This window comes from Mesoplodon densirostris, chromosome 2, assembly GCF_025265405.1.
Source record: "Mesoplodon densirostris isolate mMesDen1 chromosome 2, mMesDen1 primary haplotype, whole genome shotgun sequence".
Taxonomy (NCBI): Eukaryota; Metazoa; Chordata; class Mammalia; order Artiodactyla; family Ziphiidae; genus Mesoplodon; species Mesoplodon densirostris.
The window spans coordinates 105,748,833-105,774,580 of NC_082662.1; the positions used below are offsets into that span (position 1 = coordinate 105,748,833).

At 44.7% G+C, this 25,748-nt stretch overlaps 1 protein-coding gene across 1 annotated transcript; it reads right to left on the minus strand.

Moving 5' to 3' along the window:
- Positions 1-8,850: 8,850 nt before the first annotated feature.
- TRIM45 (tripartite motif containing 45) lies at positions 8,851-18,356 on the minus strand. The gene is given in 7 exon segments (XM_060090355.1): positions 8,851-9,717; positions 10,606-10,732; positions 12,816-12,930; positions 13,770-13,899; positions 15,140-15,873; positions 17,527-17,808; positions 17,810-18,356. Coding segments are annotated over 7 exon segments (1,740 nt in total). The 5' UTR covers positions 18,013-18,356; the 3' UTR covers positions 8,851-9,568.
- Between the last annotated feature and the right edge of the window lie 7,392 nt (positions 18,357-25,748).

Below are 25,748 nucleotides of genomic sequence, written 5' to 3' on the forward strand. Positions count from 1 at the left end.
TTAGTATCGTTTCATTCAGTATTATTGTGTCATTTAGTATTTGTATTATCATTGGCATAATCCAATAAACATGTGTTTGACAGTGTAGCAGAGATAATGCTTTGTGTTCACTAACCCCCATTTCCTTTTCCTCATGGCCACCAGAGACTACATTACCTAGTCTTCACTGCAGTTACATGGGTCCGTATTACTGAGTTCTAAGTCAGTGGAATATGGAGAGAAGTGATGTAAGTCATTTCTTATCTGCCTTTCTAAAACCTTGCAAATGATTCTTTGTGCTGTTTCTTCTCTTGTTGGCCCACTGAATACAAAGGAACTGATGGATGACTACAGGGCCCTAGAGACTTGTGAAGCCACTAGGTCAGAGATTCTTAACTTACTGCTGGCCACGGACCCTTTGGCAGACTGGTAAGCCTCAGTTCCTGAACGACATCGGAACAAAGCCTCCTGTATCTGCCTCCCTTCTCACCCTAGCTCACCTACGTTGGACTATGACATGATCAAGAAATAATTTTTTTAAAAAACCATGAGACTTAGGTGTTTGTTTGTATAGCAGTTTGTATCCTGACTAATACAAGCTCTTGAGAATTTCTTACTTTGGGAAAGTATTCAGATTCCCTTCTTCCCATTGGCAGTCATTTCCGAAACACTTACTCAGCTAATTTCTGCTAGAAAGAATTGTATTTCTTCCTAGATAGAACTGTTGCCCTCCTTTGAGTTAGGATTAGGTGACAAAACCCTGTGTTAAGCCAGTCACAGTATGGGCTGAGGCACTGGGCCCTGTTTAAGCAAAGGTGCCCTCTGAGGACATGGTCTAAAGGCCCACAGAGGCAAAGACAGGTGGCCTGGAAGGAAGAGTTCTGACTTAACTCTACTTCCAGGTTCACCTTAGCTGGGGTGTAGCCTTGAAAAAATCATTAACTTCTCTACACTTTGGTTTCCGCATTTCTGGTGGGCGTTGTTTTTAGAACTTCGGCAGCTATAGTGAAGTCCCTGATAAAATCGGGAAATGGAGGATGTAAGATTACCCTTCGGGAGTTAACGCTGTAGGATCAACACACCAGGGCAAAGGGAGTGTCACCTGAGAAGAAGTGGCTCCCAGGCCAGCAAGAACATACAAACCCTGCCTCTGCTGTTTGCTGACTGTCTGGTGTTCAGCTGGTTGCAGATTCCCCAGGCACCTCAGTTCTTTCATCTGTAAGATGTGAGGATTAGCATACAGCTCGCTGTGCTCCACTGGGAATTTAGTAACACACATACACACCATACCCCATTCGACCAGATCGACAGATGGGTCATGTCAGTCAGAAGGCATGTTAGGTGAACACTGTCAGTGTCCTCTCCAGGTACTGTTTAGGAGAGAGGCAGTGTCAACTTTGAGGTTCAAGTGTTCTTGCTTTTAGTCTGAAGATGGATGCAGGGATTATAACCTACAATCTTCAGATATTCAGAGCCCATTGACCAATGTAATCTACTCTAACATTCCTTCATAGTTTCTCTAGTGTTCCTCATTCTGATTCTAAGCTAGCAAAGCCACTCAGTCTTGTCTTGGGTAGGTGTTCCTATAACAGGGAGATGCTATCGATGGGAGGCGGATACAGCAAAAATTGGAACCACTGTCATACCAGACATGCATCCTTCAGTCCTAGCCCTGGGGTGGAAATGTCTCATGAATTAATATAAGTAGCATTCTGGTGTCTGTCTCAGGCTCACGTTCATTTTAGTTACTGTGAGTCCATTCCTTAAGGTCAGGGCATGACAAGGTGGGTCTCTGCACCCTCTAGCAGTTGGCAGCATCCCACAATGTAGTGATCTAATTGAGGTGCTGCCCTATGAGTTCTGCCAGTGTCAACCAGCCTGCCTTTATGTGACACCATAACTGTCAGATTTTCTTTTTACATCTCTCTGGCTACCTCAGCAGACTTAGGCAAGAACAGTAAATGCCTTGTTAACCATGAAGTGCCATCCAAATGCTAGTGTTATTGCTGTGGGGCCAGGTCTTGGAATATGAGAATAAAATCGAAGCATGGGTGCAGCTGAAAGAGCCAGATGGTGAGCATCTGTCACCAAAGTGCAACATTGCTGAGCACCCAGTTTACAAGGTATTTCTTATGTGACAGAGTTGCCTTCATGGAACGTTTATAGTTTGACTTCTCTTTGGCAGTGTTAATCAAAAAAGGGCATCGTGCGTGCCATGGCTAGATGGAACCTGGGCCCTTTAAAGCCTTACCAAGGACTCCTGTTGCCATCCAATTATTATGAACACAATAGGTAGAATGATGTCTTTGTGGGACATGACCCCTTCCTCTAGCAGTCATGTATGTGATCTGGAATGGCTACGTATGAATACTGGGCTCTTCCCTCTCTCTGATTGTCTTGAGCAATGAAGTAGCTTCTGCAGGGCTGAAAGGTGAAGCCAGATTATCCTGCACAGATAGTCATGGAAATGCCAGTGCTCGGTGTGGCCCCTCTGGTGTTCTGAAATCTTGATATCTACCATAATGCCTTGAGAGAATTTGGGTTTACAGAGTGGGATATGGTACTGCTATTTGCTATGTAGCATCTAGCCCTAGAGAAAGCCAGAAAGAATTAAAAGGCATTCCTTCAAGCACAAAGAGAATTACAATAAGAATTTAGAATTTGTAGGCATATGACCTCAATTAAAATGTTTTCATAGGTAAAAATGAAATTAGCATCAGTTATAGTACAAAGTACCACCGGAGTGAGTAGCCAGGGGACGGGGATGGAAATGAAAGAACGGCCTAACCCCTAGCGGGGAACAGGGAAGATGATGTCTTCGCTAGCTTAAGTCCTTTTTACCAGAATGCTTAGCTAAATCTGAGTGTAGGAAGAGATTACATATGAAAGGAAGGATGGGAAGAATACTTTTACTGCTTAATTATTCATTAATATACATTAATAATTAATATACATTAATATACATTAATTTAAAAACATATTAAACATGCCAGGGCACTCCTGGGCACTGAAAACGTAAGGATAAGCAAAACCCAAAACAGTCCCTGTCCTCCTGAGGCTTCCAGCCTAGAAGGGGAGACAGGCATTAAATCAGATCATCACGTGTGGCTGCGAAGTGGCCATTGTGATTAGTGCTACAGTGGCGGGGGAGTCCGCGTGGCTGGGAGGGCTTAGAACAGGGATTTGACCTAGTTAAGGGGGACTTCTCTGAGGAAGTGTTGAAGGAGTTGAAATCAATACGTAGAAACTAATAAGGCAAAGAGTGAAATGCCTCTTCCTATATTCTGCTTTTAATTAGCATTCACTTCACCCAACCACCTCTTAATTGAGTAAAACCTAACACAGGTATACATCCTCTGGAGTAAAGCTGAGTGACTGCTGAATTTTAGAGATTAGAGAATGGGTGGGCTGGCAGGTATGTGTGTATGTTTGTTATCCAAGACGGCCCAGGTGTTTATCCAGTTACAACATCCCAGGGGACGGAGGCTGTAATTTGCGGCCCGTTTTCTCCTACCTGTAACATGTGGCACATATATACAATGGAATATTACTCAGCCATAAAAAGAAACGAAATTGAGCTATTTGTAATGAGGTGGATGGACCTAGAGCCTGTCATACAGGGTGAAGTAAGTCAGAAAGAGAAAGACAATACCATATGCTAACACATATGTGTGGAATCTAAGAAAAAAAAAATGTCACGAAGAACCTAGGGGTAAGACAGGAATAAAGACACAGAACTACTAGAGAATGGACTTGAGGATACGGGGAGGGGGAAGGGTGAGCTGTGACAAAGCGAGAGAGTGGCATGGACATATATACACTACCAAACGTAAAATAGATAGCTAGTGGGAAGCAGCTGCATAGCACAGGGAGATCAGCTGGGTGCTTTGTGACCACCTAGAGCGGTGGCATAGGGAGGGTGGGAGGGAGGGAGACGCAAGAGGGAAGAGATATGGGAACATATATATATGTATGACTGATTCACTTTGTTATAAAGCAGAAACTAACACACCATTGTAAAGCAATTATACTCCAATAAAGATGTAAAAAAAAACCCCAAAAAACCAGAGATATAGCTTACAACATGCTGCTGCACCTTGTTGATGCTTCAGTGCTCATAACTCAAAGGTGGTTTCTGAAGCACTTTGTTACGCTGGGGACAGTTCCTAAATCCTGAGACTTCTTTTTGTCCTCACCTTGGAATCTTGGGCTCTGCAGATCAGTCTTGCTTTGCCAAGTCTTTCAGCTAGGTTTACACTCCACTGTAGCACAGATAAAATAACAGCCCCACTCCACCATCCCACCCCACCCCAGCACAAACTTTAAATATCTGTAGTGGAACTGTTACCATTAATATTGCTTAAAGGCTAGGGCATTTGCCAGAACCTAGGTATCTTATAGAAATTTTCTGTTGCAGTAGAACTTCATCTACAGTAGAGTTATGCAATTACCAAAAGCTTTTTCCAGCTGAAATAAATGATAAGCTTTTTATCCTCAGTTCTGAAATCTGATTCATTAAAAGACACATGGGGCAAAATGATGTAAAACAACAAGCTTCTTCATGGCAAGCAATTCCCTCGATGTCTGAGGTAATTGGAAAATTCAAGGCTGGTCCCTAAGGTGCATATAATTTATCCAACAGTTTTGAGAGAAGGCTGAGGTTTTTTTCCAAGTGGTATTTGGTTGAAGGAAAAATGTCAGTCTGAGGGAAGGGAAGTCTGGCCTGTAGAAACAGGTACCAAGGACATCCAAACCAAAAATTCTACCAATTAGATCTTTATTCATTCAACAAAATATTGGTTAAGCCTCTACTATGTGCCAGGAACTGTCTTCCATGGGGATAGTATAGTGGTCAATAAATGTCAAGCCCCTGCCTTCATAGACCTTACGGTCTAGGATAAGAGGACAGACAATAAAGAAATAGAATATATATATGTTAGATGGTGATGAAACAAACTAAGGATGATACAGAGTCTTGGGGTGGGGAGTTGCTATTTTATACAGGGTGGTTAGGGACCTCTCCAATAAGATGGTATTTGACAAAGGAGCAGAAACCTGAGGAAAATGAGAGAGTGAATCATTAGGTATCCGTGAGAAGGGCATTCCAGGTGGAGGGGCAGTGATTGTAAAGGCTTCAAGACAGAGTTTGAGGGGCCCCAGGCAGGCCAGTTTGGCTGGAAAAGAGTGATGGGGGTGGGGGGATGGGTAGGAAAGAGAGAAGATCAAGGATCCAGGTCCTGCAGGGTCTTACATGCTGATGTAAAGGCTCTTCTGAGTATGATGGGAGGCCTTTGGAGGTTGTCGAGCAAGACGAGTGACATGATCTGATGTATTTTAAAAGGACTGTTGGGTGGAGAATAGACTGTAGACAGTTGAGAGTGAAAGCAGAGAGACTAGTTAGAAGGCCATTGCAAAAGTCCAGGTGAGAAATCATGGTATCTCAGACTGGTGTGGTTAGCAGTGTAGGCAGAGAGCAGTGCTCAGCAGATGTATTTTGAAGGGATGGCAGATAGGATTTGCCAGTGGATTGGATGTAATGCCTGAGAGGGGAGTCAAGGATGTTTCCAAGGTGACTGGCTCCACCCCCTGTAAGAGTGGATTTGGACATTCCTTTCAAAGAGATGGAGAAGACTGCAGGAAAAACACTTTGGTGTTGGTGGTCAGTTGGGCAGTGAGAATTGGAAATGGAGAGTTCTGTTTTAGACATCTTAAAGATGAGGTGCCTATGATACATCCAAGTGGAGATGTTAAGTAAGCTCTTGGATATAATCATATGGAGTTTGGAGCTGGAGATAAATTTAGGAGTCATCGGTGTATAAAAGGTACTTAAACTCATGAGAGGATGAAATCACCTAGGAAGTGGGGGGAAGATAAAAATGCAGGAACTAATCCTTGGAGCTCTTAAATGTGTAGGGACTGGAGAGATGAGGAACTAGAGAAAGGAAGTCAATGAGATAAGTGATTAAGAAGAGTGATGCGGGACTTCCCTGGTGATGCAGTGGATAAGAATCTGCCTGCCAGTGCAGGGGACACGGGTTCAATCCCTGGTCTGGGAAGATCCCACATGCTGCAGAGCAGCTCAGCCCGTGCACCACAACTACTGAGCCTGTGCTCTAGATCCCGCGAGCCACAACTACTGAGCCCTCGTGCCGCAACTACTGAAGCCCACGCGCCTAGAACCTGTGCTCCACAACCACAACAAGAGAAGCCACCACAATGAGAAGCCTGCGCACCGCAACAAAGAGTAGCCACCGCTCGGCGCAACTAGAGAAAGCCCGTGCACAGCAACAAAGACCCAATGCAGCCAAAAATAAATAAATAAATAAATAAATTTATTTTTTAAAAGAAGAGTGATGCCAGATAAACCAAGTGAAGAAGATCTTTCTTGAAGGGAAAAGTGATCAGCTGTGTTAAATGCTGTTGACAGGTCAAAGAAGATAAAGATCAAGAACTGACCGTTGGATTCCATAACATGGATATTACAGGTGACCTTTACAAGAGCTGTTTCAGTGGAGTGGTGAGGATTAAAGACTGGATTAGATCCAAGAGAGACTTCAAGTAGGGGAAGTAGAGATAGCAAACAAAATTTTTTTGAGGTCTTTTTAAAGGGAAGCAGAAAAATGGAGCAGCTGTCAGAGGGGGAAGAAAAAATTCTTATGGACTGATCTGTGTTCCCCGCAAATTCATAGATTGAAGTCCTAGCCCCCCATGTGACTGTATTTGGAGAGAGGGCCTTTAAGGAGATAATTAAGGTTAAATGAGATCATATGGGTGAACCCTAATTCAGTAGGACTGGTGTCAATAAGAGGGAGAGACATCAGGGATGCATGTGCAGAAAAAAGGCCACGTGATGACATAGGAGAAGGTGGCCATCTGCAAGCCAGGGAGAGGCCTCAGGAGAAACCAACCCCGCTGGCACCTTGGACTTCCAGCCTCCAGAACTATGAGAAAAGAAAGTTCTGTTGTTCAAACCACCCAGTCTGTGGTATTCTATATGGCAGCCCTAGAAGTCTCATACAAAAAATCAAGGGAAATTTGTTTTTTAAGATAGGGAATATTGTAGCATGTTTATTTTCTGAAATTAGCAATCCAGTAGAGGGGGAAATTACTGGAGCAACGTTCCTGGGTTGTAGAGATGGAATGAGAGCTCATATAAAAGTTTGCTTTTGATAGGCATATAGGTAGATTTGTAGATATGGTGGGAAGGTCAGGAAATTCTCTTCTGAATTCTTTTGTTTTCTTGGTGAAATAGGAAGCAAGATCATAAGTGGAGAGGGGAAGTGGAGTACAAACTGCAATTTGAGGAGAAGAAAGTAGGAAATACAATTGTCTAGGAGAGTGGAGAATAAATGGACTAGAGACATGTCAGACTACTGGGCCATGCTAAGAGCCCATCAAGATCAGTGGTCATAGATTTAAAGGTAGACTAGTCATCATACATTCGTGTTTTTCTCCAGGATCATTCAGTTGGGTTAGATGGAGATCTGGATCTAATCTGGGGTTTTGCCAGGCAAAAAGGACAGAGGGAGACTACACGCAAGAGTGTGATGATGCTCTGTAGAGTCTAAACTGAGTGAGGATGAAGGAAAGGACATGAGGCGGGGGAGGGGAATAGTGGGAAGGTGGTCACTGCACTGGGGATTCTAGGGAGGTAGAAGAATTAGTAGAGTCAGGTGGGTGAGCTGGAAAGATGGGAGGTCGTGGTTGCAGGATGCTTGAAATTGAGATGCAGAGGGAGCAGCTGGAATCAAGGTCTAGGGTATGACTGACTGCTGGGAGAGGGAAAAAGGAACATTAGAGTCATGGAGTTAAGATGTCTTCATGGATATTGAATTCTCCTAAGACTGATGAGGAGTAGTACTGGAGTAGCAGCAAGTTTGGTGCTAAAATCTTCACGGAAAAAGGGGGAATGACTCCTACCTGACCTCTGGGCCCAGTGATTATAAGGAGTGAGGAAGAGCAAATAATAATTTCAGAGGGTTACAGGGCCATCAGGGTCTTCTGGGAATATCAGATTTTGGTCAGAGAGAGGGCTGAAGGGAATCTTTCCAGAAAAGGGAGAACATACAGTACATATCTTCGTATTTACAGCTACAATGTAGCTCACGTCTATCAGCCTTAAGGAGGAAATTTTTCCAGGATGACCTGACCGTGTGTTTTGTCTAATTATTTCACGTCCTTTGCCTGACCCAATTCACCATTCCAATGAGTTACTTCTTAATGGATCTTAGATTGCAGATTTCAATAATTATATTTAATACATGCTGAGTTTTTGCTATATAAGAAATCAGGTGTCCCAGAAGAACACGCAAACTACATACAGTGAAGGCCACGGCAGGGCTGGGGCACCAGTGCTGTGTACTTCCTCTCCCAAGAATTCTCTTCAGTTAAGCAGGCACGCCCTAGGAGTCCAAGCTTCCAGTTAACTTCCTAGGTATACAGACAAAACTGAAGACGGTTCTTCAAAGGACAAAGAGGGTGAGAGATGTGAGGAGGATGGAGGTATCTGGATCGCCTGGCCTGAGTACATCTGCAAGGAATTTATGAGGTCCATTTGCAAATGCATATTTCAACAGCATTCCCCTTTATTTACTGACTACGTGTCTGCCCCTGACCAAACAGTAATCTTCTAGGCTCTGGGGTTATGAGAATGTAGAGGTGTAGAGGGGAAGTGTAGAGGGGAAGTGGCGGGCCTCCACCTAAACAGCAATATCACATTATAATCCATTTAGTGTGCTAGCAACAAGTGGATATGAGGAAAGTAAGTTTTTATTCTCTGAGGGAAATATCTAAATAACACGTAGCTCGGGGAGAAATAAGAAAGTTATACATCAAAAAGTGAGGAACTAAATTACCCCTCTGAGTGCTGAATTCCAATGGCACGGGTACCTCCATGTCTGTACAAAACAGGAGCCTCCTTGGTACAGAAAGGACATTTTTTTTTTTTTTTTGAGGGGGTGATACAAAGTTTATTCAATTAGATTTTTCTGTTTACAACTGAGATCACATCTACATACTATATTGCTAGTCTACATGAGTACATTATTTCTAACGAGTTTATTAGACTTACAACGAATGGGCTCAGTCATACAAAAACATGCACACACTGACACTTTTAAAACAGTAATGCATACATTATACTCCTCCTATAAAGCCAGCTTTGATTAACAACTGCTAGTTCCAAAGATCTGTCTGCTTTTGAAGATGAACTAAGATACACACTGTATGATTCTCAAATCTATTTTACCTATTTTGTATGGTGGCTCTCCTACTGGACTACAGTATATATGTTTTAAAGGGACACTAATGAGGGGCACCATCTGGTATTAACTTTAACCAGACAGCTGGCTGCCTCCCCTCCCCCCAAACAGCTTTGGCCAAGAAGAAGAGAAAGGTAGCGTGGTCTGTGGTGCTCAACTACCTGCACGTACAATCAGTGAGTAACTCACAAAAAGGTACTTGGACTGGAGGGTATAATATAAGGCACTTTGTTTTTAATTCCATCAGTTTCTTCAGAAGTAAGGTCAGGGGTCCTCTGGTGATCTGAAGCCGTGCTGGCCGCAGCTGTGACCACAGACCCAGGAAGCCGTCAGAGGGCCACCGTCCTCAGTACACTCCTCGCTGCACTCTGCCCACCTGCCCACGCGCATTCCGACTTCTCCGTAAACTTCCCACAGCACGACCAGTGGGGGCGCCCCGGGTGGCCTTTGTGTCCGTGGCCACAGCCTAGGTACCCACCTGCATGGTTCAAAGAGGAGAGGGGAGAACCACCATTAGAGGAAAGTCCAGCAGTTACCACGGAAATTAATGCTTCTGGCGACATTCAGACTCATGGACGTGAAAACGTCTAATAAAAACCCGGCGAGAGGAACAAGCTATTCGACGCCTCTGTAGTCAGGAGAACTCTGAAGACTGATGACAGCAAATCAATTAAGGTTAGCTGAAGTTCTAAGAAGAGTGTTATTTTAACACTCTGCTAACTCAAAGAGAAGAACTGGTTTGGATTTTAACTGTAACATAATCTAGATGAAAGGGAAGGGCAGAGTGGCAGAAATAAACAAAATAGATCCTGAAGCGTTTATATGAAAGTTTACAACAGCCTATTAAGGCCCACCATTGGAGTAAGGACACCACAGAATACTGACAATAATTAGATCTCTTGCCTGAGCTGACCCTCTTGCCCACCCTCCCTTCTCCCAAGAAAAGAGCCAGACCTGGTTCAGTTAATTTATTCATCTGTTCTCCCATCCCTGCCTTGTTTGGAATTTCTGTAAGGTTTTAAAAGGATCGGAGCGGGTTTACATCTTTGACACTGCTCAGGCTGTTGGAAAGGGTACAGGCTGAAATCGAGCATTCTAGGAGAAGCACAGGGCTCCTAGGATTGGTGAACTGTATCAAAACTAAAAAACTCAGAACTTTGCAGCTTGCTATTTCAGTTTCCAGAACGAAGAAGCTTTAAATGAAACTTTTAGAACTGTGATATATTTATATGCACAGACTGCACTCCTAGAAACAAAGCCTGAGTCTGAACACCCCGAAGCTGGTCGCTGTGGTAGTTGATCCCGCCGCCGGGAGATAGCAGCAGGGGGAGAGCGAGGGCTTTCAGGAGCGACTGGTTCTCCTTACCCGGCATGGTGCCTCCACACGCGCAGCGAGCAGTCTTCTGGCCTCCGCTGGAGCAGAACGTGCAGCAGTGAAACACGCCTGGGTGTGAGCGGTGCCGTTTCCTCACGGTCACAGTGAATGGTGAGCCCTTCAGTGTTCAGACCAAGAGCAAAGAACAGCACCTTGTGAGTCAACAGGGGTGTGCTGAGCATCACACATACTAAACGGAGTGTAAGTCGCAGGGCCTGTCCCTGGAGGGACGAGGACAGCAGGAGGGAAACAGCGACTGGGGGACAGCAACCAGCTGGGCGCTGAGCTGGACGGGGCCAGATACAAATGCAGTGAGAGGGGGAGTCGAGGAATCCGTACTGCTCTCCCAGCATGCAGACCACCTGACGCACTAGGAAACCCAACTGTGCTTTCACATCACTGACCTTGGTCTCTATCTCCTCCATTCCTGAGCAAGCTTGGGTAACTATAGAGCACACAACCACAAGGTGAGGACATCTGTGGTCCTTTCTCCAGTTTCTCAGCCACACACCCCCTCCCCTCACATACTGAGCCAGCTCCTCTCCTTCCATCCCTCCATCCTGGACACAACTGTTTACCCATCCCCTCACTCTGGGTTGGTAAAGATAGATGGAAGGGAGGAAGGTTAAGAGCCTGTGGTTAATAAAAAAATTCTCAGATTAGAAACTCTCCTGCCTCTTTTCCTTCAAGGATAACTTCCATTCTCCAATTTCTACCCTATGTTAAATAGTAAATATTTAATAAGTGTTGCTATGTGCCTATCCCTGCATGAGAACCACACGTTCTGCAAAAGCACAAAGCAGAGAGGCTGGCACCTTAGAAGCCTTTCAAATGTTAAATCTCTCTTCCTTTAAAGAGTTTACAATCTATTTTAAAAACAACCTGGAGTTCAAAGCTATGGGTTCAAATTATGATTTTGCCACACAGGTACTGTGTATTGTGGCAAGTTTGTTTTCTCGGTCCAGTTGGATGATGATCCTTATGCCTCAGTGATTTGGAGGAAAAGTGAAATAATGTTTGTAAAAACACCTAACTCGGGCTTCCCTGGTGGCGCAGTGGTTGGGAGTCCACCTGCCAATGCAGGGGACACGGGTTCGAGCCCTGGTCCGGGAGGGTCCCACATGCCGTGGAGCGGCTGGGCCCATGTGCCGCAACTACTAAGTCTGCACGCCACAACTACTGAGCCTGCGCGCCACGGCTACCAAAGCCCACGTGCCTAGAGCCCGTGCTCTACAATGGGAGAAGCCACTACGATGAGAGGCCCACGTACCACAATGAGGAGTAGCCCCCACTCGCCACAACTAGAGAAAGACTGCACGCAGCAATGAGGACCCAACGCAGCCAAAATAAATAGATAAAATAAATAAATTTACAAATAAATAATTAATATATTAAAAAAAAACCACCTAACCCATCTGACATCCTGTAATTAGGCAAGCAGCAAGTAGCTATTGAATATGAGTCTTCCTAGGGCACAGACCACAAGCCTAACACATCATGATGCTCTGTGGTGTTTTATTGTCCCTGTCAGTGTTGATTTCTGGTTGGGGGAAACCTCTGACAGCTCGAATGTCAGCAGAGATTCTGCTGGACATGTTGAGTATTACCCAATTTTTAAAAATTCATAATCTCTAAACCAGAAAGTGTTACATGTATCTGTTACATGTATCTGTGAAGGTAACACAAGCATATACATATAAACAGAGTAGAGAATTATCTGGGCAGATGGTTAGGCAGACAGATGACTGGTCAGTCAAGAAGAGAGGACATAACTTTCCCAATGGTATTCCAGTAAGTCTATGTCTGGTCATAGTCTGAAAAAGCTGGAAAATCCTGAGCTAGATTGTATTGCTCGAATGTGTGTATGCTTGTCCGCTGGTAGATTGGCCCCTCTGATCAAGGCATCTTTCCCAAATTAAGAATTCCAACAAACTGGGAGAATGATAAAATACAAGCACAACTGCCAGGAGGTAAAGTAGGGATAGAGAGTTCTTACGGTCACCAGCATCCTCTCGTAAGAATAAGAGCTGCAAAATCTGGGCCATTTCTAAAGTGAGGCGAAGTAAGAAGAGAATCCTGTTCAAGTCCTCTATACAGCTGATCCTGTGAGAAATGTCTCCACATCCTAAGATGACAAAACCCAGGGGGGCCAGGGTGAAAGGAGGTCACCGAAAGGGAAGCACCAGTAAGGTCTCACTCACCTGCACGTGTTGTTCCTTGACACAGACGAACACAGTATAGATGCCAGGTTCCTTGGGGGTATAGGAAACGTAGTATGTCCCATCCTTGTTGTCGTGGACCATCGTTTGGACTGGACTGGATGGAGGTGAGAGTTCAAAATTATCACTCATTCTCACAAGCCTGCCTCAGTTGCCTACTATTTTAGGATGTAAACTCTACACCAGCGGTCCCCAACCTTTTTGGCACCAGGGACTGGTCTCGTGGAAGACAATTTTTCCACGGATGGGGTGGGGATGGGGGGATGGTTCAGGTGGTAACACGAGCGATAGGGAGCAGCAGATGAAGCTTCTCTTACTCACCCGCCGCTCACCTCCTGCTATGCAGCCCGGTTCCTAACGGGGCTGTGGACCCCTGCTCTACACCATAAATCCAGTATTAATTTTAAATGTCCCCCAAGCAGGATGTATCTTCTACTTGTCTCGGAAATTAATTTTACAGCAGAAGGTAAGCAACATAAATGCTGACTTAATCTGATGTTCTGATGAATTCCTTGCAAGCGTCACTGTGTTCTCTCCCGTCAGCTTCTGTTGTACCCTCCTGCTTTGTCCTCCCTCCTCCCTCCTCTAATTCCAGAGACGTATAACTTTGCTCCCAGCACAGTTTAGTAGCAAAGTGAGGCTGAATTTTGAGAAGGGCGCCATTCAGTATAACACAGAATATTTTTCAGTCTATTTGAAGCTTGGGATGAAGACAGTCTGAGGGGCAGATCGGACCTTTGGGAGAGAATTGCATACAGGCCTAAAACCCACACAAGGAAACACATCTGGTCCACTTGGTCCTATTGCACTTTTCAGTGGCATCATGGGGAGGTAGGCTGGAACTACTGCAGTTACAGCCCCACTACTGCAAAGGACCTCGGGTTTCCAGTCGCATCACCGCTCATTACCTGTGATGCCTGAGTGTATAATACAAACCTGTCTTTCTTATCTTTAGGGACTACTGCGACTTGAATGTTCTCTCCTCCCCTGCCCATGCTCTCTCCTGCTGCATCCTTACAAATGACGGTGAAAGAGGCTGTCTGTTTCTCGCGGGCTCTGTGGAGATCTGCGGAAGATAAACACTCCGTCCTCACCTCAAAGGCCAACTGTGGTGACTGTATCCCCAGATCAGACACCATCTTGCCGTTTCTCTTTAGAACAAAAGGTTGTGTTTCCAGTTTCCTCCCTTTCCTTTCTCTCCCCGGCATACCTCTTGGGAGTCGCTCCCGGTGAGCCTGCTTCTGTCTCAGCCAGCAGCTGCTCTTGGATCATATAGGATCCTGGACCTTAATTTCAGCCTTAAGGAAGCTTTGAAAATACTCAGGCTTGATGTACGTATTCAGAGGAAAAACCTCTGGACACCGTGAGAGAGGCTGGTAACCCCAAACTACCCTCTCTGAGCTGCAGATCCTGCTGGAAGAGGCAGGGGGTACAGGGTGACCACCTGGGACTCTTCATGCTGTGAAGTCCTCCACAGTGTGGTAGCTGTGCCATGGTGTTGGGGGCATATTCAGTATCTACAGCCTCTGGTCCAGAAGTCAGATGAAACAGGCTTCTTAACCTGGGGTTCGTGAACTACTATGAGGCCTTATGAAGGGTCTAAGAATCTCCTGAAATTGTATGCCCAAATTAATGGGTGTTTCTTGGGGAGAGATCATTCTCAAAGGGATCTGTGACCTCCGAACAGGTAAGAATTCCTGTGCCAGCTAGGATGACTCTACAGTAGAGTCTTCCTGTGAGGACTGATCTATGAAATATATGTTTGATCAATGTGCTTCCTTTAGGAAGAGAACAATGTGGTCAAAAGAAATTGTTTTTCCCCTCTACTGACTGAAATGCCTACCATTTTCCTTCAAATGCCAACATGTGGCTTACATGAACCAAAAAGGGCATAGAAGAAAGCAAACCATAATCCTGTCATCCTCACTCCTCAGAAACTCTCTTCAGAACTTGGTCCAAGCCATCCTCTGTGAACAGGCAGGATTCTGCCCTGCCCTGAGGTCTATGCTGTTATCTCCTATGGGCACTGCCTCTGTCCTGTCAGAGAAACAGCATGAACCTTGAGTTCCTTGGTAGTTACTACTTTTCTCCACTGGAAAAGGGTCAAGCTTCACCCCTGTAGGGATCTTAACTGTACCCTGACCAGAACAAATCAGAAAGAAAAGGACAAGGGTGGGGTCACCATCCATTGGATCTATATGTCTCTCTCCCTAGCTAAATGAAGGCCATGGCTGAAAAAGCCATATGTCTTTAACACCATGTCCTGTCCACTGTCCTCTCAATGCCAGTGGGAAATGCCTTCCTACCTTCCCCTTGAAGGACACATTTGGCTGGATCGACCTCTTTGGTATTGATGGCCCCATAAACTTCATAGCCACGGCACAGGCCTGCTTTCTCCTTAGGAGAGAAGGTGATCTTCTCGTTCACTCCAGGACGGGTACTATATGCCACTTTGTTCAACTTTGTGAGCCGTTCCATGACCACCCCTTTGGTGATGAGGATCTCCAGGTCGGAGCCACTGGTCAGCAAGTGCTCGGTGAACTCCACTCCGGTCCGCATGTCTGCCAGCAGCTGCTCCAGCTGTGCCTTCTGCAGCTGCAGGGAGTTTTCCTTCTGGATCCGGATGTCTTCCAGCTGCTTCAGCAGCTTGTCCCGATGCTCCTCGATGGCCTTGATGTAGCCCTCGGAGAAGCTGCGGACGTCGGCGGCCACGGCCTCCACCCGTTCCTGCAGGGCACGGTTGGTCCCTTTGATCTGTGCCAGCGCCTTCTCCAGGGCCTCCACGTGGCGCTGGGTGCCTCTGAGGAGCTCCCGCACAGAGTCCCCGTGCTTGTGGACAACGTTGCTGGCGAGGTCGCAGGGGTGCTCCCGGTGCCCCCCCACCATGCAGTCCCGGCACACGGGCTGGTCGCAGAGCTCACAGAACAGCCTCAGCTCCTCCGCAGGGTGAGCAGGACACGGAATGGGTTTCCCAATCTGGCTGTAGCCTTTCAAGTCTTTCAGGTCCACCATGGCGTGGTAAGTCGTCGTCTTCTGCCGCCTAGGGGCAAACAGAGTCGGGGACGGGAAATGAGGGGACAATTCTACTTGGGAAACAGTCCGGCAGTTTTAAGAGCACGGGCTCTGAAGTCCAGCAAATCTGGGTTCCGTTCCTCATTCTAACCTCTTACTAACCACATGACCCTCTCGGATTCCAGTTCCTCTCCCGTACCGTGGGGATAATACCTACCTGAAAGGGCTGTTGTATAGGATTAAATGACAGTAGGCTAGGGCTCTCTGACTCGGCACCTGACTTTGCCAGAGGTTGCAATGCTAAGGCTACATCCTGGAACTTTCCCCAAAGAATTCATTTGTCAAGTTTAGGCAAGAGCCACAGCCTACTCCTGCAGCAAGCTAGAGGGGAGAGCACAGTGGAGACCCAGCAGCAAGAGACCAGACCTGTGCCAGATGGCACAGCAATAAACCTCAGGCAATTAAAAAGCAGCTAGCTGGCCACGACAGTCTCCCTCAGCTTCCACCTAACACTCTGGTAAAGCATTTCCTTTGACTAGTGCCTACGTCACCCAAAGCGGCAAGCTAGAATTTTCCTCAACAAGAGTCATCAACATTATTAGACAGAGCAAAAGCAGGGGTCAGTAAAATCAAACCTTTAATTCCCCTTTTCTGTAGCCCTCTAGAGATTCAGGGAAATCCCTAGAAACCATGGTAACTGTTCAGATTTTCCCCATTAGCATTATAGCAACATCAAGCTTACATGTCTATTCTGGCACCAGAAAAGTGGCTGTAGACAAAATAGGGTCAGCTGTTTAGCTGGCAGCAAAGTAGTCAAAACACAAGTTAAAAATAGAAAGACCCAAGACTACTAACTTGTTCTGTTGGTGAGGCCAGAAAACACATGGAAGGCAGAACTTAAAAACTACGGTAGACTAATCCTAAAACCTTGGCCATCTTACACTGTGATGTTCTGGAATAGGGGAAGGGGGTCTGAAAGGGACAAAGTGATTTATGTGACAAACTGTTCACCAAACACCCTAAAAGACATAATCTGCACCCCAATACACACCTACCAGCCCACCTCACCAAGTTCCAGAGCAACACTAGGGTACAAGGCAAAGGCTGGGGTTGTGCCCCACTAATCAGCACCTTATACTGGGAAGGCAGCAGAGATTAGTAGCAAGAGCGTAGAAGGGCAGTCAGAAGATCTGGATTTTAAATTCAGTTCTGTTATACACTACTTACCAGCTATGGGACCTTGGCAAATCACATACTGCTGAGCTTCAGTTTCCTCAAATAATAAATAGGGATGAAAACATTGCCTGCTTTTCTATGAGTTGCAAGGATCAAATGAGATCGAGGGCAGGGGCTTTGTCACTATACTCATTCACTTTCTCTAGCACCTAGTACAATTATTCACTATACAAATGATTGATGATCCAAGGAAAGTGTAAATGCGCTTTGTAAACTGAAAAGGACTCTGCAAACCTTTGATGCTATAATTATGATGGGTATTATATAAAGGCTGCAGGAGTTAACTACTGTTCTGGAATATCTGTAGTCACATTGTATATTGCTCTCTGACCTACCATGGAATTCAAGCTTTCCTATCCATCTGCTCACCAAGGTTATTTCTCTGTCTTGACACCTCTTTGTACTCCGTTCTTAAGCCACACCAGGTGGGGTATCCCATCTTTACCTATGAGCCTGGCAGCAGAAGTGGCAGAGATTGGCTTTGCAGGTCTGACACTTCTTCTCCACTTCCCTGTCGCTGCACAGGTCACACACCAGGCCCTGGCCTTCCCCACGCAGACTCTCCAGCATCACATCATTCATGGCCAGGTGGTCTATGGTTAAAGCCTTCACTCCACCCATGGGCAGGTCCACCTGAGCATCACATACCGGACAGAGGATGCCAATCTGCGGCTGCAGAGTGTGTGGCTTGAGTTCCTGGAGTACTGACCCCTCAGAGCTTGTGTCAGTCTCCTCCTCGGATGTCCACTACTGAGAAGGGTTCCAGCTGCTCCAGACAGGTGGTGCAAACTGTGTGCAAACAAGGCAAGACCCTGGGGGCTTTGAAAAGCCCCATGCACAAAGGGCAGCGAGTATTGCCTGAATTTCCAGATGTGGTCCCACTGGGGAGTTTGCCCACGAAGCCCAGCAGCGGCTTCCTTTTTTCTGCCATATTCCCTACGTTTGTGCTCAGTATCAGAAAAGGCCCTGGGCAGTTCTATAATGAAGTAGTATGTGATTAGGCCCACCCAAAGAGAAAGTTTCCAAAACGTGAACAGAGACTATGGGGACTCTCCCTTTGGCATATCAAAGGGCAAAAAGGAAGAAAAGGATTCCTCAAAGGAACCACCCACAGATCTCAGCAAGGCCCCCTCCTTTGCAAGGCATCCCATACCAGACACGCCCACGCCCTCCTCTGTCTCCCCAAGTCCTCTTCCCCGGAAGCGCTTACAGATTTAGGTCTCCAGCTAGTCCTGAACCCCTGCACCTCCATCACCCTCCACTACCAGCCCCCTCCCACCGCCTGCCCCACTGGTCCCGCGCCCGACACACGACAAGTGCCACCCCCGCCCCCGCGTGATGAGGTAGGGGGCGCCTCCCACTCCTTCCCTCGACTGGGTCCTCCGCGGAAGGCACGCGGCGGACGAGGGACCTACGAGACCCCGCCGGCTCCTCGGTTGCCACCGCCTCCCCACCCTTTGGTCCAAGGTGCCCGACGGCCCTGGCCCCTCCTCGTACCAATCCCAGCCCGGGGCTACTCAGGCGAGCCCAATCACCGTCCGAGAGGGGCGGCCCTTGCCGCTGCGGGCCCCGCCACCCTCCAGAGTAACACCATCTGCATCCAATAAGCTTTGGAAATTCCACATCTTCGCCTGTCCTCTCCGGGGAGGGGCGGGATCAAACTAAGGGCCGGAGGCGGGGCGGCCTGAGGGCTTGGGTCTCGGAGGAGAAAAAGAGTAAAGCTGGGAGTGAGCGGCATAGTATAGCCAGCGTCACCATTTCACGGCGACTGTCTCCCTCTCTACGGCTGTGGCGACCAGAGAGGCTAGAGTACCACTTAAAAAGCCGCGCTGATGTGCCAGGGGTACGGCCTCCTTTGCGCCCTCGGATTGGTCCCACCAACCCAGCCTGCGCCCTCTCATTGGTGGGTCTGCCCAGGGCTTGCTGGGAGTTGAAGCAGGAGGAGATTTCCTGGTTCTCGAGCACTCGGACCTAGGGACTGGCGTTTTTTCCTCGGCGCGGCTGAGAGCCTGCGAGTTCCCTTATGGGCCTCCCAGCTTATTTTAGTTAAGGAGTCCTCGAGGCTTAGCGTGCTGGTTACCAGAGCTTCTAGAAGCGGCTTACCGGCTCCTGGCATTTTCCGGGCCAGACTGGTTCTGAGGACGCGTCAGGGAGACCGTTGGACCCAGGTCTAGCGTTGCCTTCGTTCGGCCAGCGCCCGGGAGCTCGACTCCAGATTCCCTGGGGCTGGAGAAGACGTTGTTTCGTCCGTCGGGGCCAGAGGTGCAGATGACTAAGGGGTTGTTTGTCATCCAGAATTCTACAGTTTTGTGTAAGAGAAGCAGGGCAAGTTTGTCCGCTGTTTTCATCAATCAGGGGCGGCCCGTGACCGGTCACAGTGGGATAGTGGAAGATGTCAAAGAGGGATAAGTCCTTTGTGGGCTCACAAACTAATGGGAAGATGAACACATCAGGCACTCTTTCCTTCACAGTTTCTTTGTCTTATAGTGTCCTTATGAGGCGTCTCCTGATTTGGCCTTATAGGGGATTTGCTACACCTGGGCTCTAGGACCTGTATCTCTAGAATTACAGAAATGGTAACACTCTGGCTCCTTACCCTCCACTTGTTCTCCTTATCTTAAGCCCGTGTAGGATGTCTGATTATCTGTCTCACTGCTTGCTTTGTTAATGACTTTCCCTACTTGATTTGGACCCAATGGGCAACTGTCTCATTGATGTCTTCATTATCCATTTCGTGCTGTAGACACAGAGCCTGGAGCCTAAGCTTTAAGAAATATGGACTCTGAAACGAACAAAAACTTGACTCTGAAATATGAAAAGAAACTATAAAATAAAAATGGAAATGTTTGGCCATATCCATAATATAACATGTCAGTGAGTCAAATACCACTTTTATGTGTAAATTACATGTAATTTCCAAAAGTAAGCATGCCTACAAAGGTCTTAAAATAGTCCTTACCTGTATTTCTTCAGCTTCTTGTCCTTCTCCATACCTACTGGCTCAGAATCTGCTTTCCCCTCTCCAGTATGCTGGGGTAAGTCACAAAAACTGTGCAGACCTGGGTTTGCTATATATTCTCGCTCTGAACTTCACCTCAACCCTCCCTGATGCCTGGTCATGCTTTGCTTCATCTCTTATTTATGCGCTATCATATTTCCCATGGTAGATGTTCCAAGCTTCTCGTTTAAGAAGTGCTTTATAATTTACATGTTTATTATCTTACTTAATCTTTTAACAATTCTCCGAGAAAAGTCTCAAGTTTGGTGGCCAGCCCAAGGTAACACATCTGGGACTTGAACTCTGTCTTATGACGCCATGTTTAAGATTCTAGCCCAACCACCTCTCTACCCTTTCCTTTCCCAGCTTCTTAAGCATTAAATCCTTATATACTCAGCAGGTAACTGCCTTTAATCGAGTAAGAAAAGCAACTCCCTCACTTTTTACTAAAAAAATCTATAATTCATCACACCTCCTTTCAGACTTCTCCTGACTGCTTTTCTTCTATTCCAAGTTTAACCCCATAGGACTTTTGCTCTTGATTCCAATCTTTCCTGCCTTCTCAAAACCTTGCTATTCCTACATTTTGAGTCAATCCTTTACTAGCATGTTCTTCTACCAAATCCTACCTTGACTAGGCTGCCTGTCAACTTACTGACCTTTGTGACTCTCACCACTACATTTCAGAAGAGTAATCTCACTTTCTGCTTTCGTCATGGTCTTCTCATTATCACCATCGCCACCCATTCTTTTCCTCCCCCAAATAAACTAACTCCTCTTTCCTGTTGAGACTTCTCTTGTGGATCACAAGTGACCATGTAACTGGCCTTTTCTCACTACAGTCTCTTTAGTATTCATCATGTTATGTACTTCTTCATCCTTAAAACTTGCTTTCCCCCTTGCCTTCTGAAATACTCTCCTGGCCTTCTTGTCTCCTGGACTGCTTCTCACGTTCTCCTTCCTCACTAGTTCCCCTTCCTCCACTTTACCTTTTCTTCTTATACAGATGATCCTCAGATTCACACTTTCAGTACTGACCTCTCTCCTGAACTTTGGTCACAGCCATCTGTTATAAACCTGTGCTCAAATGTGGTCCCATCACCTTAAGCCCTGCATATCTTAAACTTCATTGAGCTTCTTTATTCACCAAACTATGCTCTTTGAATTTTCCTATTTTATTCTCTCAAGGATGTCATCCTTCTCCCTTCCCTCCAGCTTGAAACCTTATAGTGCTCTTGGCCTCCTTTCTCTTTTTCCATATCCAGGCAGATAACTTTTCCATCCCCACTGCCAATACCTTACTGTGTATAATTTTCTGATGATAAGGACATTGTCACCCTTCCTTCAAGTATTAGACTAGTCTCTGAATTATTCCTGCCCTCCCTTTTTTCTCAGTTTAATTTATACAGTTTTTCCAAATTAATTATAAAAATATGATACTAATCAGTCTTCGTTCTAAAAGCTTCAGTAGCTCCCAATCCCCATAGGATAAAATCTGGATTCCTTAATAGATCCGTAAAACTTGCCTTTTAGTTTACCTAAACATTGCCAAGAACACTTCTTGGCCTTATCCAATTTTGTCTTCAGAATTCTTCCACCTTTATTATTTAAACATACCTTCTCTTTTTCTTTTTTTTTTTAATTAAATTTTTTTGGAGTATAGTTGCTTTACAGTGTTGTGTTTCTACTGTACAGCAAAGTGAATCAGCTATATGTATACGTATATCCCCTCTTTTTTGGCTTTCCCATTTAGGTCACCACAGAGCATCGAGTAGAGCTCCCTGTGCTATACAGTAGGTTCTCATTAGTTATCTATTTTATTCGTAGTATCATTAGTGTATATATGTCGATCCCAATCTCACAATTCCTCCCACTTCTTTTTTTTAATTGACTTTTTTTGTTGAAGTGTAGTTGTTTTACAATGTTGTGTTAAATTCTGCTGTAGAGCAAAGTGATTCAGTTATACATGTATATACATTCTTTTCCATTATGGTTTATCACAGGATATTGAATATAATTCCCTGTGTTATACAGTAGGACCTCGTTGTTTATCCATTCTATATATAATAGCTTACATCTGCTAACCTCAGCCTCCCACTCCATCCCTCCCCATCCCTCCGCAACCTATCCTCCTCCTTGGCAACCACAGGTCTGTTCTTTATGTCTGTGAGTCTGTTTGTGTTTCGTAGATAGGTTCATTTGTGTCATATTTTAGATTCCACATATAAGTGATATCATATGGCATTTGCCTTTCTCTCTCTGACTTACTTCACTTAGTATGATAATCTCTAGTTCCATCCATGTTGCTGCAAATGGCATTATTTCGTTCTTTTTTATGGCTGAGTAGTATTCCATTGTATTATATATATGTACTGCATCTTCTTTATCCATTCATCTGTCAGTGGACATTTAGGTTGTTTCCATGCTTGGTTATTGTGAATAGTGCTGCTCTGAACATAGGGGTGCATGTATCTTTTTGCATTATAGTTTTGTCTGGATATATGCCCAGGAGTAGGATTACTGGATCATATGGTAATTCTATTTTTAGTTTTTTGAGGAACCTCCATTCTGTTTTTCTATAGTGGCTGCACCAACTTACATTTCCACCAACAGTATAAGAGCGTTCTCTTTTCTCCACACCCTCTTCAACATTTGTTATTTGTAGACTTTTTAACAATGGCCATTCTGACCAGTGTGAGGTGGTACCTCATTGTAGTTTTGATTTGCATTTCTCTAATAATTAGCAGTGTTGAATATCTTTTCATGTGCCTATTGGCCATTTGTATTTCTTCTTTGGAGAAATGTTTATTTAGGTCTTCTGCCCATCTTTTGATTGGGTTGTTTGTTTTTTGTTGTTGTTGAGTTGTATGAGCTGTTTGTATACTTTGGAAATTACAGAGATTTGGATATCTCTTGTCTGTTGCATCATTTGCAAATATTTTCTCCCATTCCGTAGGTTGTCTTTTCATTTTGTTGATGGTTTCCTTTGCTGTGCAAAAGCTTTTAAGTTTGATTAGGTCCCATTTGGTTATTTTTGTTTTTATTTCTATTGCCTTGGGAGACTGACCTAAGAAAACGTTGGTATGATTTATGTCAGAGAATGTTTTGCCTATGATCTCTTCTAGGAGTTTTAAGGTGTCATGTCTTATTTTTAAGTCTTTAAGCCATTTTGAGTTTATTTTTGTATATGGTGTGAGTATGTTCTAACTTCATTGATTTTCATGCGCCTGTCCAACTTTCCCAACACCACTTGCTGAAGAGACTTTTTTCCATTGTGTATTCTTGCCTCCTTTGTTGAAGATTAATTGACTGTAGGTGTGTGGGTTTATTTCTGAGCTCTCTATTCTGTTCCATTGATCCATATGTCTGTTTTTGTGCCAGTACCATGCTGTTTTGGTTATTGTAGCTTTGTAGTATGGTCTGAAGTCCGGGAGGGTTATGCCTCCAGCTTTGTTCTTTTTCCTTAGGATTGCTTTGGCAATTCTGGGTCTTTTATGGTTCCATATAAATTTTAGGATTATTTGTTCTAGTTCTGTGAAAAATGTCATGGGTAATTTGATAGGGATTGCATTAAATCTGTAGACTGCTGTGGCTAGTATGGCCATTTTAACAATATTAATTCTTCCCATCCAAGAGCATGGGATATCTTTCCATTTCTTTGAGTCATCTTCAGTTTCCTGTATTAATGTTTTATGGTTCTCAGCATGTAAGTCTTTCACTTCCTTGGTCAGGTTTATTCTTAAGTATTTAATTTTTTTTTGGTGTCATTTTAAAAGGTATTGGTTTTTTACATTCCCTTTCTGATATTTCATTGTTAGTGTAAAGAAACAGAACCAATTTCTGAAACATACCCTTCCTTCTATGTTACGCTGCTTCACACTACTTCTGTGAAACTTTCCCTGTTATTTCAGAGCTCCAGATTTGACTCCAATAGCTCTTCTGCCTATACTTTTCACTGCTACATTCTGGTATTAAATGTTTTTATTTATTATGCATGTATTGATATGTGTATATATGTATACATATATATACACATACACACATACATTCTTTGTCTATTAACATGAAAAACCCTTGGCAACCAATCCTGTGCCTACACAGTAGACATCTAATAAAGACTTATTAGTGATGAGGCAAATAAATGATCTCAGAGTAGAACAAATGGGATGAGCTGCAATCAAGAGTTTTGTGGATAATGCAGACCATAAGTGATATGGGGTGAGATTAAGGGAGAGGATTATTTAAGGATTCTACTTTCCCAGAATTAGTTAGTGTTTTGTTCCATGCTCACATACTGCTTCATCTTTCTGGGGACCTCAGGCAGAAAATAGTTACACGGAAGTGCAGAGTCATGGGATCAGAGGAACAGGACTGATGTAAGTGACCAGGTCCATCAAGGTGTCTGAGGAGTTTCAGCCCACTCCTGTAGCCCAAGACAGGGAAAGTACCAAAGACAAGAAGACTAGGAAGGGAAGATTACCCATCAGGAAACCAGGCAGGTCTGGATTAGACAGTATGCTTGATCATCACCACCAGCCATGGAGTGAATGTATAGAAAGTGAACCAGAGAGCCATGTCAGACTTATCTTTCAACATTATAGCTGTTTCTGTCAACTCATCATCCTTCCTCCTTCCTTATTTCAGAGCAAGGACAGTCCTTTCTCCTAAGATCTGTGTTCTGAAGCCCAGTCTCATCTGCCTCCTCCTTCTCCTCTCTCTTCATACTTTCTTTTTTTTTAAATTAAATTTAATTTTCTAGCTTCATTGAGATATATTTGACATATAATATTATGTAAGTTTAAGGTGTACAACTTGTTGATTTGATACATTTATGTATTACAAAATGATTACCAACATAGCTTATCTAACACCTGCATCATACAACCTAATTACCATTTCTTTTTTGTGGTGAGAACATTTGAGATCCACTCTCTTAGCAACTTTCAAGTATACAACACACTGTTGTTAATCATGGTAAATGTAATCACCATGCTGTACATTAGATCCCCAGAACTTATTCCTCTTATAACTGGAAGTTTGTACATTTGATCACCATCTCCTATTTTCCCCTGCCACCTACCCCTAGTAACTACCATTCTAGTCTGTTTCTATGAGTTTGGCTTTTTCAGATTCCACATGTAATTGATAGCATACTTTCTGGTGGAGTTTCTTTCAGCTCATACCCATGCTTCACTCTCTTCTACCCTACAACCTGTCTTGAGCTCCTGATTTTGCTCTGCCTCTTAAAAAGAATAGTCTACACTTGTTTCTCTAATTCTTCTCACATTTTACTCCTAAACAGAGTACAGTCTGGCTTTTCCTCTCACATTCCCTGAAATTGCTGTTGCCAAAGTCTCTGATAACTTCCCACTTGCTGTATCCAGTGGATACTTTTCAGTTATTATCTATAGAATTTGCTATAGCTTTTGACATTGACAATTTCTTCTTGAAACTTTCCCCTGTTTGGTTGCTATAACACTCTTCTTGATCTTCTCTCCTTTTCCTGCCCCTCTAATCATTCCTTTTCTTTCTCCCTGCGGTGTACTACTTCCTCGATGTGGTTTTTAAACGTTGTTATTTCCCAGGGCCCTTTAGCCCCCCTCCACCCTTTAAAAAAAAAAAAAAAGCAAAAAAACTTTTCATCCTCCCTTGGTTGTTGTGGGATTTGG